Raw genomic sequence first — 16,155 nt, forward strand, 5'->3', positions numbered from 1 at the left:
TCTGTGGATCCCAAGGAGAACGTCGTGCTTCATAAAGCAGGAGCAGAGCTAACTGCACAACACCACTGCACATCACAATAAAATAGGTTTATTAATTTAAGACAATGGCTATAAACACACAGTCATATATTAGATTTCATTATAAGACACTGCAAACACTAATCGCTCGTCTGTGGCTTTCCCATACGGCCTGGACAGTCTTGGGAGATGATGTATTTTGCACAGATCAGCACCACAAACAGATCATCAGTATCTGTCAGGATGGCTGCAAACCGCTCCGCGCTGCTTCTGTTCCCGTCATAGCGCCCCTTTCTGTCGCCTTAAATCGTTTTTAGTAGGCTGTTGTATGTTTTTTTTTTTTTTTTTTAACGCGTTACTTTTCTGATACTCTTACGCCACTAGTTCTACTCCGTTTACATCTCTGCGCAGTGTTACTGTATTCAAAATGTTCTCAAATAACACACCCAAACAGAGAAAACTAAAATTAATACCACTTTAGTTTTAGTGATACTTTTATTACCGTAAAATATTCTGATTTGTATAGTTTTGTGTTTCAGAAAAGCCTAATTTTAATTTCTATTTTAATAGATTTTGTTCACTGTGTTTTTATAGCTTCACTCCCATCTCGATCCCAATTTGCAGATAAGAACATAAGAAATTTACAAACGAGAGTAGGCCATTCGGCCCATCAAGCTCGTTTGGGGAGAACTTAACTAATAGCTCAGAGTTGTTAAAATCTTATCTAGCTCTGATTTAAAAGAACCCAGGGTTTTAGCTTCCGCTACACTAGCATGAAGACTATTCCATACTCTAACTATACACTGTGTAAAGAAGTGCTTCCTCAAATTTGTTTTAAAATGTTCTCCCGTTAATTTCCACTTATGGTCACGAGTTCTAGTATTTAAACTAATACTGAAATAGCCATTTGGCTGAACAGCATCCAGACCCGTTAGAATCTTATAGACCTGGATCATGTCCCCCCTTAGTCTCCTTTGCTAGAGGCTAAACAGATTCAGCTCAGCTAACCTCTCCTCATAAGACATTCCTCTAAGACCAGGAATCATTCTTGTAGCCCTCCGTTGCACCTTTTCTAAGGCAGCAATGTCATTTTTAAGGTATGGTGACCAAACCTGCACACAATATTCTAGGTGGGGTCTTACCAAGGAATTGTATAATCGTAGCATCACCTCCCTTGACTTAAACTCCACACACCTATATATAACCCAACATCCTATTGGCCTTTTTTATTGCTTCCCCACACTGGTGAGAGTGGGACATGGACATAATCAGCTACCTTTATTTCAGTGGAACCCATAAAATATCTGTGCTTTATATTTCTGCTCCCTGCATGGATTACCTTACATTTATCTGTGTTAAATTTCATCTGCCAGGTATCAGCCCAGTCACTAATTAAATCCAGATCCCGTTGTAGCCTCTCTGCTCACACGCTGATCCTCTCTCCATAACCACACCTATGTTCTGTGTTAAAATCAACCAACCAAGAGCAAAACCCAAAACAAATGACCTTATAGGACGAGTTGAATCACATTGTAGGTATAAAATAATATACTAATACAAGATTTATTACATAGCATTTGCAAAATTTGTATACAAAACAAAGCACCCTGAGTGAGTGAAGCTGTAATGTAAACATTAGTTTAATTAATTTAAATGAATAAATTTAATTACAAAACTCAAAACAACCATACAGCCAAGTTCCTCCAAACTTAGTTACCAATGAAAAAAGTTATAATTCACCTGACTATGTGAAAATCACATGTGTAACATTTTGTTTGTGGAAAAGCCATGCAGTGTTTTGGATCCCTTCAGAGAGTCTCAGCAGTCCACAACCTCTCAGTAAAAAGCAAATTGCGTCTCTCAGCTTTTGGATGGTCACACAGTAATGATTTTTACTTTCTTTTCAGAATATTCTGGAATAGACCATCCATGCCCTGGATTTTTACTGTTAAAGTATTTTAATAAAGATTTTCATGCTGCCTGAACTGCAGTGACTGTCTGTTTATCTGAAGTAGCAGGCTGACCTCCACGGCCTTGGAATCGTAAGAGCAGCCCAAGGCGTGGCCACCAGCTACGGACACGTTCGTTTGTTTCAGAAAAAATGCAACTGTTACAAAAAGTAACTGCAGAAGGAAGACATGGGTTACAATTCATGGCGAGTCTCAGTCAGAGAGCTGTCTCTATATCCTGCGCACTGAATGGTCTTTGTCTTGCCAGTATGGGGCAGCACTGCCAGTGGGACGGGCCTGCTGACAGTTACTGGGGAGGGCGGGGTCACCCATGAACCCAGATTATAGGCCAGGAGGCGGAGACATTTGTGAGTGACAGGTGAGAAGCCCAACCGGAAGGAAGGCTGCTGTCGTTGTCGCCTCTGCTGTTGCTTTGCCAGGAACTGGAGGCCGGGACCACATGGACGGCCATCGCAGCGCTATGACTGACGGGGGGTGGGGGCCCGAGAGGAGGGGGCGGGGAAGAACACAAAGAAAAGAAGGGGGAGAGGGGAAGAAGGAAGAAGAGATATGTCCTCTGGTGTCGTACTTAGTTCACACACAGAAAAAAAAGGTAATGAAATGCGTCAGGGAAAAAGAGGCACAACGATCCATCGTAAATGGTGCTGGAAGAAGGAGATGCAGAGAAATCTGAGGAGAATAAAACTCACATACACACACAGGGCAGAGGGACAGTGCAGCCCAGCCGTTTAAAACCTTGGAGAACAGTCCATTTTAGGGGTTTAACCAAAAGAGCAGATTGTTTGGCATGAGAAAAAACAGCTTGGAGACATATCATAATGGATTTTGATATTTTTCCTGCTGGGAAAGTATTTCGCCTTTATAAACATGTGGGATGAAAGGATTTGGCACAATGTATGTAAGAAGTATGACACTTATATTTAAGAGTAGTTTTATGCGAAGTGCTTTATGCTGCAGTTCTGTCCTTGCTTTTAATACTACAGTATATTTAATATTATCTGCCTGACATATGTTGCATTGGGAGTGTCTGCTACATAAATAAATGCAGTGTAATAAATGAAAACACAATGGCGTGGTAATACAGAGTGTCTGTGGACCCGCACAGTGCCTCCTACAGGACAAAAAGTAGCAAAACCATGAATGTGGGAATCTATGGCCAGCAAGTCAGGACAGAAACCCTCAAAACTACAAATACACATCAATGGCCTGAAGCAGACAGCTGTCACCGTGACAACAGGAGGGATTCCCTAGATGGCCAGGACGTTACCTGCATGCTAAATGGACGGTGCCCCCCCTAGCTGTGTGGTAAAAGGCTGCAGAGAGAGACTGTGACAGTACACCAGTGTTCCCCAGTACTGAGGGCAGGAATCCAACACAGTTTGCAGATTTCAGAAACAAATCTATGTCAGCTAATTACCAGGTTTGGTAGGTGTGTTTGTTCAGGGAAATCTGCAAACTGTGTTGGATTCTGGCCCCCCAGGACCGGAATTGGGGAAGCCTGACTTTGGATATTTCGACTTAATAACAGCATGATTAAGATGCACGGTACTCGATCTGTTCCTGGGCTGGCGATATGTACAGAACAGTGGAAGTCCAGGTTAATGGGTTGCCAAAGACGCTGAGGTCAGCAGGGCCATTGAACAAGAACTGGTCCGTCAAGCGGAATGGCTAATGTGTATTTACTTTAATTGATTAATTATTAACTGAAAAGCACAATGTAATTAATCATGTAATGAGTAATGCAGTTATATAATAAGTGTTGAATTGCTGCAGAAGACCAGAATAGCTGAAATAAGTATCCTGGTGTCCCCTTTAAACCAACAGTGACAGGAGGGGGGAGGTAGTCACACACGCAGGTGACAGGTGAACTCCACCTGTGGGCCAGCCACAGGACCGCAAAGTGGTCTGACACTGGGATCAGATTTCCAGCAAAGACCACAAACAGCAACAAACCGTGTGACCGTGACCAGTGAAAATGTCCTGCTCCTGATGGAGGGGACACTGCATCTTCCCAGTTGTTGCTGTGAAGTCCTGCTGGTCTAGAGCTGCAACCATGCCTATGACATTCTTCATCTATGTCCTGTTGTAGTCTTCACAGGGCTGAGGTCCTTGGTATTTTTTTTTTGGGCAGGATCCTTGACAGTTTTCTCACCCCACTGATGAAGAGTATGCCGTTCGTTTCCAACACAAAAATAGTATCACATTTTAAAAAGTCTGTTACACTGGTGAAATATATGGTAATCTCATACACAAAACCATCCAAGACGACTAATCAAACCAATCAGCAGAGCTGGTAAATTATTTTTTTATTGTGGATAAGCGGTCTCTTTGACATGGAGCAAAATGTACATTTATTTTTGCTTTTCAAATATTAAACAAAACACCACGGTGCGTATCGCACAAAACCTGAATGTCCGTTATTAAAAAGGCCGGGGGGAGACAGACGGAGAGGCGGAGGGAAAAACTGAGGCGGCGGAGCACATCCAACTTCCATTTACAGGGAGACACGAAACAAATGATGCCATAAGTCTACACCAATGTTCCATGAACAATTACCATTTCAGTTACCTGCAGTTACATATTAACATTAACGGAGAAATATTCAGTGAAGGAAGCAAAAAAATAAAATGATTAAATCTGAAAGACTGAAAATAAGCAAAAAAAAAACGTACTATGCTACCACAACTGAGCAATCGTTCCTCTCAGCCCATCCCACACCATTACGGCAGACAGATTTTATAGTGCATTCAACGGACAGACAAAACAAAACACATACTCATTTATACACACTACACGTCTGAACAGTTTCACACAAAACACAACATAAATTTTGACTGGAGAAACATGACCAAACATGACGGTAAACCGGTAAAAAGAGTGTATCGTTTACCATTCAATTCCTGCTTAAAATACCTTAAACGTATTAACGCCCCAGCACAGTCTAATGAACAGAATCTTAAAATATTTCAGGACCCCTTCAGTCATACTGAAAAGCTATATAACTTCATATACATATAAAGTCATATACACCAAACCATATAATGTAAGAAGTAATAGTTAACAGAACGTTTCCAATAAAACCAAATAAATACCCATACGTAGGCCAAACTGCATTTGACAGATTAGACGGAATTTTCAGACACGTTCTTAAATGACAGTGCATGGAATACGGGGAGTGACTAAACAGTGCCACCTAGTGGCGAAAACCCGATTATCGTCAGTAGCGTCTTCTTGGCTGAAAGGATCGGGTGGAGCCTGCATATGCATAGGAATGTGAATGGGTCTATATGCGCGCTGGCTTGTTGGGGGTGTCTATGTTCCTGTCTTCGAAACTGAGATATTGGGCGACACAGACAGGTTACACTGGTTTCTAGTTTAACAAATTTAGCATTTTTAACCAAGACACAATCCCTGAGATTCTCGAATACCCTTCTTTCAGCGACCACACCCTTGCATGAAGTTCTACTAGTATCCTTTCCGTCTCCTTCGTCATTCAGGAAAAATGCATCTGTGGGATCGTTTAGCATAGAAAATAGGGGGATGATACTGCGTCTGTCACTGAAATCAGGGCGTTATGGGTAGCGATGCCGCTCAGTGTCTCCTATCAGAAGGGATCTGCAAATGGTGAAAATACGTCGTAAAAGTAGTAGAAAAGTGGAGAGATGCCAGAACAAATGATGTCACAAGTAGAGCACTGGGGAGCTCTGAGTCAGCTGCAGTCAGGGCTCCAAGCCGGGATCACGAGCCGATTTTGCTGAAGTTGGCTGGAAACTCCAGGAGGCAGGAATGCACCATAATTCAAAGCAGCCTATCAGGAGCCCGACGATTTCTAACTCAGCTATAGTTGTGTCTCCTCACCGTGTGACGCCTCATTGCTATAACAGGTTTCTGTATCCATGCTCTGTGTTCTGCCCCCTGGTGGACAAAGTCAGGCAAGACTGACAGACATAAGAACAGAGCTGGACAGGGGAGACACTGAGGTACATGATATACAGAGGATGCAAGAAAGTCAGCTAGATCCTACTTTCATTTGCGTTGCCATGGCTACCGGGGGATAGCAGTCGAATACGGTCGAGTTCCTCTAACCGACCAAATATTGCCACCTTAATGACCACAATGCCGACCGATTGAAGTTTTTTTTAATGATCATGAATTGTGCCTATTGTTTTTTGCAGGCTAGGAGATGTTTTGTGAAAACATCATGCGGCCAAATTATATCTGTCAAATGCATTTTGCTCCGATAAATATATAATGACAGAGCCCAGTTTTTCCATGAAGGATAACCGTGAGCCTAAGCAGGAATTTCACTTAGAAGATTTGCTTCTGGAATTCTCTTTGTGTGCATGAAATATCACAGTCAACAATCAAATAAACAAACAAATAAAGTGAACGAATGAATAAATAAAGTGACTAAATCTAATAATCTTATTATGAAACTACTGCCAATAACTGCTTCCTCACACAACATGCATTCCCAGGTCTGCTGACAAGGTCTTTTGTTACAAAGTCTGTTACAAATTGCGATCTATTTTATCAATGCTAACAATGACTACCTGCCTCCTTCCTCCAAATGACGTTTTGTATCCTCCACACACACTTTGCGTGTATGAGCTTCAGGGCAGTGCATTAAAGTCCCTGAGTTACATGCACATAACACATACTGACGTATTTTGAGCTCTGCTTTGTAAGGCAGTGGTAGACGTCGCAAGGCATCTAAACCTTAGCATAAACCTTACTTGTTATTTCCAAAGTTTATCACTGGGTGGCAGCAAAGATGCACAAATCTTTTTTAAGCATCATTTCCTGCTGTAAGGCCACAGTCCCAGTATTTACATTATTGTTTTCAATTTAATGCGTGTTGGATTTAAAAAAATCATACAGTTTTCTGCAAAATCAATCTAGGACAGTTTTAAAGGCATTGCAGAGACAGTTGACTATTAAGACTCAGGTGATCTTTACTGTCAAAAATGGAAACGTCAGATATGTTTTATCTGGGTTGTCAAACAACCTGGTCCAAAATCATAATCAGTAATATCTATCTATGCTACGCTATGATGTTTTATATCGCTAAAAAAAAGGACATAAAATCATAACTTATGTCTAAAAGAAAAACCCACAAGCTTTGGAAAAACATTCAGGTTCCCAAAATATCTATTTAATCTCTCGGGTTGACTTGGACTTTGGTCCTGTGATATTCAGTTCTGCAGGTACAGAAGTGAGTAAGATGGGACAGTGCATGCAGGTGAATTAATGTCTCCTCTTGTGGAAAGACAAGAAAAGATGGGGAGAGACAACCAACCCCCACAATAGCTATTAAGACAGAGCCTGTCAGAGACTAACCAACGGCATCCATGGGAAAGCGGCCATCATGTGCGGCATCTCAATACAAAACCCTGAGGAATGTCCATTCCGGTGGCTTTAAGGTGGCTACTGGTGGGAAATGACAGGAAACCAGTCTGTCTTCCTGTCTGTGTCACCCGGCCTCACTTCCTGGCAAGAGTCAGTGATGGAGATGATGGGAAGTGTAGGTGCGGGAGTCGAGGTGGCAGGGCGTGGGGGCTGAGGCACTCAGGGCGGTGGCATGCGCTTTATCGGCAAGGGTACGAGTTCTGCCAGCGCTGGGTACCGAGGACCTGACGCCCAGGACCGGCGAGCGATAGGGCGAGGCGGGGGCGGAGCTCGGGCTCACGGCAATCGGGTGCGGATGGAAGTCTAGGCTGAAGTTGTGGGTATCAGTGGTGAGAGCCTGGACACCCAGGGCCCACTGTGGGTGGCTCAGGAGGAACGACTGGGGAGACCCCGCCCAGCCCGAGGCCGAGTGGGGCGTGTCCAGGGGGGGTGGGCTGCTGATAGCAGAAAGGCTGACGGCGTGTGGGGCTGGGGGACCCTGAGCCACAGGCGAGACGAGCACAGAGGCGGCAGTGGGACTAGGGGGCGCCGTGGAGGCTGCCTTTCCACTTACTTTGGAGGGGCTGGCCTTGAGCTTGGCCGCCTTGCTGGCGCGGCCGCGGTGCGACTGCTCGTGGTCGAACTCCAGGTCCTCAAGTCGCTGCGTCAGCGCCAGCTTCTGCTGGATGGCCATGCGCAGCAGCGAGTTCAGCGTCTTCTTCTCGTCCTCGGCGGCCGCCAGCTGCCGCTGCATCTCGTCCAGCTGCGTCACGTACTCGTCGCACCTGGGGGGAGGGGATCACAGAGGTAGGGAGTGACCAGCTGCTCTGTCCACACGCTCCTCAGCCCAAAGTGGGGCATCCGGAGGACGGCCTGTTGGGAAGTCCGGGAATCTCCCTGGTGGGCTGGTCTTTCTTCTCAAATCCCTGGGATTATATATCCTATGTGATTGCAAGCAGCCAAACAGCAAAAAATATAGCAACCCGCTATGGGCTGGGGTCCGTTCCCCTCACCTGGTGGCGAACATGGCTCTCAGCGAGGAGAAGGTGGCCGCGTCCTCTTTCAGGGCCTTCAGCTCGTTCCGCAGCTTCGTCATGGTCTCTGTCACCATGGACTTCTCGTTCTCGTACTTGCTCTTCAGGTTGGACAGCGCCACCTCTGCGGTCTGTGGGGACGAGACGAGGCTCCGAAATACCGGGTGGTGGATGAATTACGGGGTTAATGAGGAATCACAGAGCTGCTGGGGGAATTCCTGGCAAAACTTCTCATCCATTAAACATCAGCATCTGATTTGGATATTTGAAATTTACCGCAAATAACTGTAATAAAAAAGATAATAAGCAATATTTGTGAGGATGAGGATGATGAAGCTGATGAAGGCGGTAAGTGGATGCTCCGCCCCCCCCCCCCGGCTCACCTGCTTATTGGCCTTGAGGATGATCCTGAGTGTGGCAATTTGCTCGCGCTTGGTGCTCAGCAGGGATTTCAGCTTGAGGATTTCCTCCATGCAGGCCTCCTTGTCCTTGTCGAATGCGGGTGCGAGCTCGCGGGCAGCGGCCCGCTGCCGGGACAGCTGCAGTGAGCGGTCGACGGCACGCTGCAGGTGCTTGATCTGGTCGCGCACGATGGCATTCAGGTTGCAAACATTCATGGGCTCCCGACGCGGGTCGGCGCCGGGTTCATGGGTGGCGGGCGTCGGCGATGGCGAGGGGGAGATGCTGATGACCGGCGAGCCCATGGGGGTACGGGCAGGACTCGATTGCAGGTCCTTGCTGCTGTTTGTGGGGGGGTCTTTGGATGGGGAATCGCCTCGGGGTTCAGGAGGCGAGGCGGCGGCCAGGCGACGTGCAAGGCGGGGGGAGAGCAGGACACGCGGGTCCTCGGGGCCCTTAAGGCTGCCCCCCCGGGCGGCCCGGCCCTGCCGGTAGTAGTCGAGCATGACGCGGTTGGGCGTCTCGTTGTTGCACAGGCAGACGTGGTGGTAGAGCTGCGCCAGCTCCTCGCTGAAGGTCACCAGCTCGTCCTGGGCAGCGTTCAGAAGGGCCTGGTTCTCGCCAGCTGCCATGGTCATGCTCCGCAGTTCGCCCTCCAGACTGATGATGCGCTGCTGGCTCTCGCGGCAGCTCTGCTCCAGCCTGCTCACCTGGTCGTCCAGCACCTGCAGCCGGGCCTCTCCGCGAGCTCGCTCCTCCGCCTGGCCCTCCACGCACTGGTTATACTTCTCCTTGAGGTTCTTGAGCTCCGCCTTCAGGTCAATAACTTCCGTCACGGCCACCTTGTACTTGCACTCCAGCACCTCCAGGCCGTGGGTGTCGTCCAGGTGCGTGTGGCCGTTGGCTGCCTTCTCGCACTCTGTCACCTCCTTGTCACAGTGCAGACGCCGCATGGCATCGACATGCTCCGTCAGCTGGTGCACGCGCTCATGCTCCTCCGTCAGGGCTCCCTGCGTATGCTCCAGCTGCGTCTGCGACTCCTGCAGGTTCGTCAGCAGCAGGGCTTTCTCCCGCTCCACCTGCGTTGGGGCAGACACATCGTTAATGCATCACTTCCTGTATGCTAATGCTCCTAACGAGCCATCCAATCATATGGAAATTTAGAACACAGCGATCTACAATTCCAACTATTGCCACCGTTCCCTGCACTTAATAACAAGGTATACTACCCATTGATCTATTATAGTCCACGAGGTGAGAGCGTGAGCAGAGAATCCCCATAGATTTTCATGCTGCCCCAGGACATTATATTGGCATATTTTTTAACCGGGGAGAGTGGGGGGGGGGCTTGGTATGTTTCGCCAAACAGGGCATGGGGGGATTGGAAGTTGTGTCATGGTCAACTAAAAATGTTTTGGCGATCGACTGGCTGACGACCGCTGTTATACAACTATGAGCAAACGGAGGACAGGAGTAAAGAGCAGCGACCAGCCATGGTCAACCCCTTGGCTTTCAGTGCTAAAAGGAAAGAGCATTTTCCTCTAAGATGATCCAGTCACACACAAGGCATTTCTGCAGGTCTTAAAGGCACACGGCCCGGCTGTGAAGAGACGACATCAGAGCCATGGGAAACGGCCTGAAGTAAGGTTTCTATGACCTGTTGGGTACTCGATTGTGCCCAAAGATGACATCCCCCCTGACTGTGCTTTGGCACAGCCCACAGCTCTTTTGTAACCTTGATCGATGTGGGGGGTCAATATGCTCCAGATACTCAACATGTTTTCTGACATGGCCCACTGTGAAAGGTGTCCCATGAAAGATGAACGTTCTTAACACTCCCCTGCTCCCGTAGAACACCCCCTGCTTCGTAGAACACCCCTCTGCTCCGTAGAACACCCCCGGCTTCATAGAACACCCCCCTGCACCATAGAACACCCCCCTGCTCCGTAGAACACCCCCTGCACCATAGAACACCACCCTGCTCCGTAGAACACTCCCCTGCTCTGTAGAAGACTCCCCTGCTCCGTAGAACACCCCCTGCTTCATAGAACACCCCCCTGCACCATAGAACACCCCCCTGCTCCATAGAACACCCCCTGCACCATAGAACACCCCCCTGCTCCGTAGAACACTCCCATGCTCCGTAGAACACCCCCCTGCTCCGTAGAAGACTCCCCTGCTCCGTAGAACACCCCCCTGCTCCGTAGAAGACTCCCATGCTCCGTAGAACCTTCCTTGGTCTATAAAATGTTATATGTTTTTAAAATATCTATAATGTTTTAAATAAAAAAAATATGAGAAGGTAAACATCCCAAATACATTTTATCATAATTGATGTATTACATTGATTTATCAATGTACTTTTGTTCTTTCGTTGGTAAAATGTGTTGCTCATACTGTTCCAGAAATTGACTTTTACCCTGAACATTTTATTATATTAATGAAAGGAAATTTCATCACTTTTAATTAACAATTGAGATTGTATCTTATGTAGCATCATCTGAATTTGCATGTCAAACAAATATCATTGGATTTAGTAGTGAAGCAAATAAATCGCCACCACATAACAAATTCCATCTTAAATCATATGGTTGCTCTTTCTTCCATATCTGAGCCAAATTAATATTTGCTATTAATTAAATTCAGTTATTCTTGTCTGGGGTGACCTTCTTTGTTGGGATACATTTGCGCTACAGTTTGGATGAGCATTGTCATACTGTCCAATGAAATTGATCTTGAGGTTTCTTCAGAGCTCTATGTTGTGCTTTGTCACAGTTGCTGGGCATGGTTTGCGCTAAAGTCGGCTGTGGGGTGTGATCTGCGCTAAACTGGTTTCAGGGAAAAAAAATTACACCGAATGAACACCTTGTGAAAGCGGACAAGGAGAGGAAAGCAGGTGGACGAATCAGCACTAGCCTGCATATTGACATAGTTCACAAACAGACCAATCAGAACCAGCTTCTATGCACCGTGTGACCTATAGGATGTAAATAGACCAATCAGCACCAGCTATTCTGCCCCATGTAATCTGTAGAGTGTGAAGAAAATAAACCAGTCAGGAATGGTGAATCTAGGTAGGCATGTTGGGAAGATATTCTAGATGAAAAAAATCAATACATTTATTTTGTCTGGACATCCTGGATGTTCAATAGCGAGGATCTGATGAAGTGAAAAGGTCACTTTACAGCACAACTGGCTTCTGTCTAGTTGAGAAATACATCACCTATGACCCTTGACCCTTACCTCCCTTACTAGCTCACCTGCAGTAGCTGTTGCTTGAGCTTCTGCATCTCAGAGAGGTTGAGCTCACTGAAGAGGTCCGACACGAGGTTGGCGGTCTCGCCCTTCCGGCCGGCTGCTCGGTAGTCGCCGTTGACCTTGGCCGTGTGCCCGTTACACTTGTTGCTGTCCTGGTTGTTGGGCGAGCCGGTGGCGGCTGTACCGTTGGTCGCTGCCTCTTCAGCAAACTTAAGGCCGTCGGCAAGGGCCAGGTGGGTTCCGTACACGCTGTCGCTGAGGCTCATGCAGTGCGCCAGCTCCTTGCGCAGGCTGTTCTTCTGCTCGCACTCGCTCTTCAGTGCATCTAACGCCTCCTCCAGCTGTGTCTCTGAGATCTGCTTCAGCCGCAGGGCCTCCTCCAGCTGACTCTGCAGAAGCTCTGTCTCCTCCTCCAGGACCTTCATCTCATGCTTCAGGCCCTCGAACTCCACCTAAGGGAGAGTACAGGAGGGGGACAGTAGCAGGGGTGGGTGGATCAGGTCCAGAGATTACAAATCTAGACCAAGATTTTGTTTCAACCAACCAGTTGAGCACAAAGAGTACTCAACTGGTTGTTTGATATAAAATCTTGATCTGGATTTTTACTTTCTGGACCTGAACTATCCACCTCTGGATAGCAGTGAGGGTATGTGGGCCTCTGGACAGGTCCGTCTCCCTGTCTGTGGGCCGGGCTCTGACCTGGTTCTGCTTCAGCGTGGACACCAGCTTCTGTAGCATGATGTTCTCCTCCTCCAGCTCGCTGTAGTCCTGCAGCGACCGTGCCTCCCGGAACTTGTACTCGCGGATCTCGTCCTTCATCCGGTTCCTCTGGAGCTCCAGCATCTCGTTACTCTGGGAAAAGCACAGGAAAGATAAGGGAGGCTTTGACTCATGCAGACCAGGCGCCTATGGGCTCAAAAGCATGCATCAGTTACAGCTACAGCTACACCTCTCTCGTTCATGAAAACATGAACTCCTTTTATTCTAAAGATTAAAAAAGTCTGACCACAACTGTCTTTCTTATTAAATGTGTCTAACCTGAAGCAACCCTTTGAAGCCAAGCCCTTCACAGACACACACATACGGAAAACTGAGCAGGCTTTTTTTTTATTGATTACACTCACACAACGTTTTCCATATTGTCCCTAATCCATTTAAAATGCACGTGCTATCACTGTATTGATACAAGCACCTCAAGCTTAATTACTTCTGTATGAGTGATGGACAAAATGGTGCTTCATGAACCATTTGCTGTATTTTCTGACTACACTATATGATGCTCTCCCTTCAAAAAAGGGCACAAAGGCATGCCCCAAAGCTAACCAAGAGCGCCATCTAGTGGGGTCAAGAAATACAGCAAATGGTTCATGAAGCATCATTTTGTCCATCGCTTGTCTATATTGAACAATATCAGCTGTTTGCCCCTCAGGGACACTGAAGCCACTGAATGAACTACAGCTCCCATGACACCTTGCTGCTGTAGCCTCAACAACAGGAAAACAGCTTCCCCTCCATCACACCCACTGAAAAATACAGATAATGGGCTTGAATTGAAGCTCAAACACTCACGACCCTTTGAAACATATTGGTCCCCATGGCAAGGAATCAGAAAATCAGCACAAAAACTGCATGGGCTGTTAATAATTACGGAAACAGAGAATAAACACTTTGTGGGGTCTGCAAGAGCCGAGACAGAGGGAGGGGTAAGGAGAATAGCGGCTGGGGGGCTCTGCGGAATGCCATCCTGGGGTGGGAGACTGGACGCTGCTACGCGCTGGGGCAGCTTGCCCCTCTGGCCTGCTGCACACATTTAATCAATCAGAGCGCCATAATCGCAGCCATAAATAATCCATGTGGTGATTATGAAGCGATTTCATCGGGCGCTGGCAAACCAACTGACCTCTCAGCACAAAAACATTCCCTCCGTAAATCCATCCATTTTCTGTAACTGCTTGTCATGGGCACAAGGCAGGGAATAACCCAGGACAGGATGCCAACCCATCACAGGGCTCACTCACACTCCAGTCACTCACACACCATTCATGCCTACGGGCGATTTAGTAACTCCAATTAACCTCAGCATGTCTTTGGATTGCAGGGGGGAAACCAGAGTACAGTAAAACCTTGGATTGCGAGTAACTTGGTCTGCGAGTGTTTTGCAAGACGAGCAATTTTTTTTAATAAATTCTAACTTGATAAACGAGCGAGGTCTTGCAATACGAGTATTACATATATGCTTTGTCTACCTAGCGTCACGTGATCACAACTGAGCCAATGGTTCTTCTCTCTCTCTCGCTGCGGGATTGTGGGTAATCGGCTACCGTGTTCGGTCTCAGTCGGCGTCCCTCACTCAGATAGTCAAAATTTAGTATAAAAGCACCACACGAATAAGGGTGTAGCAGTCCAAGCGATGAATCTGTTTGATGACAATGCAATGTCCACATTTCCGCAAAATCGAAAAGGAGGCAGAAGCGGCTGTCATTGGATAGGTTCCTTGTTAAAGTCGCACAAAAAGAAAAAGATTCCAGTGAACCAACAGATAGCAGTGACTCTGTTAGTTACAGTGAAAGTCGTCCTACAAAATAACCCTCCTCTTCTCCTCTCTCTCGTCTCCCTCACACCATCCACGATTCTTTTCAAAGGTAAAGTGCAGATTAATTTGTTTTATGTATTTTTGCTTTATAATATTTTTATATTAATCATTTTTATATGAATATTTTTGGGTTGTGGAACGAATCATCAATTTCCATTATTTCTAATGCGAAAATTCGCTTTCATATACGAGCGCTTTGGATTACAAGCATGTTTCCGGTGTTATGCCGGAAAAGGCATCCCTGCCGTAGAATGCATGCCTGTCTCTAAATGACCGATTGGTCGCTGATCTGAAACGAGTTGAGCTACTTTGTCGAATAAGGCTACCATAGTGCTAATCAATAGCCCCAAAAACCCGTAAAACTCTAACCCTAACCCCCAAAAAACCCTTAAAAGCTCAACTCGTCGGAACACCGGCATGCATTCTAAGGCAGGGATGCCTTTTTTGGCGTAACACCGGAATGAATTATGCTCGCAAACCAAGATACCACTGTACCTGGAGAAAGCCCCACAATGACACGGAGTGAACATGCAAACTTCACACACATGGATTCATGGTGGAGACTCAAACCCTGGTCCCGGAGGTGTGAGGCGACAGTGCTGACCATGATGCCCCTTCCCTCCATACATGCATGAACTAACTTGAAAACTGTAGCAAAACATTAGTTTTTAGAATACAAAGAAAACACACCAGTCCATCGAAGAATCTATAGCGACTTTTATCATGAACGTACTTTAACGGTATTAATTACGTTTGATTGGGCTGTCGGGTAAGCGAATTGCTTAAATGTACACAGTTTAAATATTTCAATGGTTTATTAAACATGAAATATCAAAATTGTTGCTTCAAATCTCCCGGCAGAAGGCACACATTATTCTTTGTTATTAAATGTGTCGTTTGTCACTGTTATGATGAAGAATAATTACCCGATGTTCTTAAATGATTTTGTTCTTTTAAATGAACGAGTCCATTAAGAATTATTCCCCAATTAATGTATGACTGTGTTTTTGAAGCCCAATTAAATCAATTAATAAAGTTTCACAAGTGATCAGAAGTTGCTGCTACAGCCCTCGATCTGGGGAGAGGTAATTCTGTTTTACTCTAGTACTTACAGTAGCCTGAATTTCCAATAAAACAGTATTGCTTGCATGGCGATGCTTTGTGGAGAATGGCCAGCAGGTCCTCCAGGTGCCCATTCAGGCTAACAGTGTGGGTGCAGTGAGCAGATCCCTGCCATTGGCTACTGCAGAGAGCAAAGCCTGAGCCCCTGGATGAGGTCACTGAGTCCCTGCAAACCACACTGCAAATATAAATATCCCAGACACACCCCAGACACACATTTAGCTGCTGAACACTTTGGCTCACACTCTCATTTATTAACGTTTGTTGACTTTAATGAGCTGCTTTCTGCAACAAAGCCGGAGCAAAGACTTTTGGTTAACAAAATAAACTGCATCTCGAGGCACATAAACCACTGCTAACAACTTCTGGTACT

General features: G+C 46.3%; 1 protein-coding gene across 1 annotated transcript in view; it reads right to left on the bottom strand.

Annotated features, from left to right (window-relative positions):
- Positions 1-4,279: 4,279 nt before the first annotated feature.
- The window catches only part of LOC111851218 (protein bicaudal D homolog 1-like), a 32,524-nt gene continuing 20,648 nt past the window's right edge, over positions 4,280-16,155 (bottom strand). Inside the window, exons 3-7 of the mRNA XM_072716748.1 lie at positions 12,767-12,919; positions 12,070-12,519; positions 8,794-9,888; positions 8,390-8,541; positions 4,280-8,161 (exon numbers count right to left, since the gene is read on the bottom strand). Coding sequence (XP_072572849.1) covers positions 7,489-8,161; positions 8,390-8,541; positions 8,794-9,888; positions 12,070-12,519; positions 12,767-12,919 — 2,523 coding nt within the window. The 3' untranslated portion in view covers positions 4,280-7,488. The remainder of the gene's footprint in view (positions 8,162-8,389; positions 8,542-8,793; positions 9,889-12,069; positions 12,520-12,766; positions 12,920-16,155) is intronic.

This window comes from Paramormyrops kingsleyae, chromosome 1 (genome assembly GCF_048594095.1).
Source record: "Paramormyrops kingsleyae isolate MSU_618 chromosome 1, PKINGS_0.4, whole genome shotgun sequence".
In the NCBI taxonomy this organism is placed as follows: Eukaryota; Metazoa; Chordata; class Actinopteri; order Osteoglossiformes; family Mormyridae; genus Paramormyrops; species Paramormyrops kingsleyae.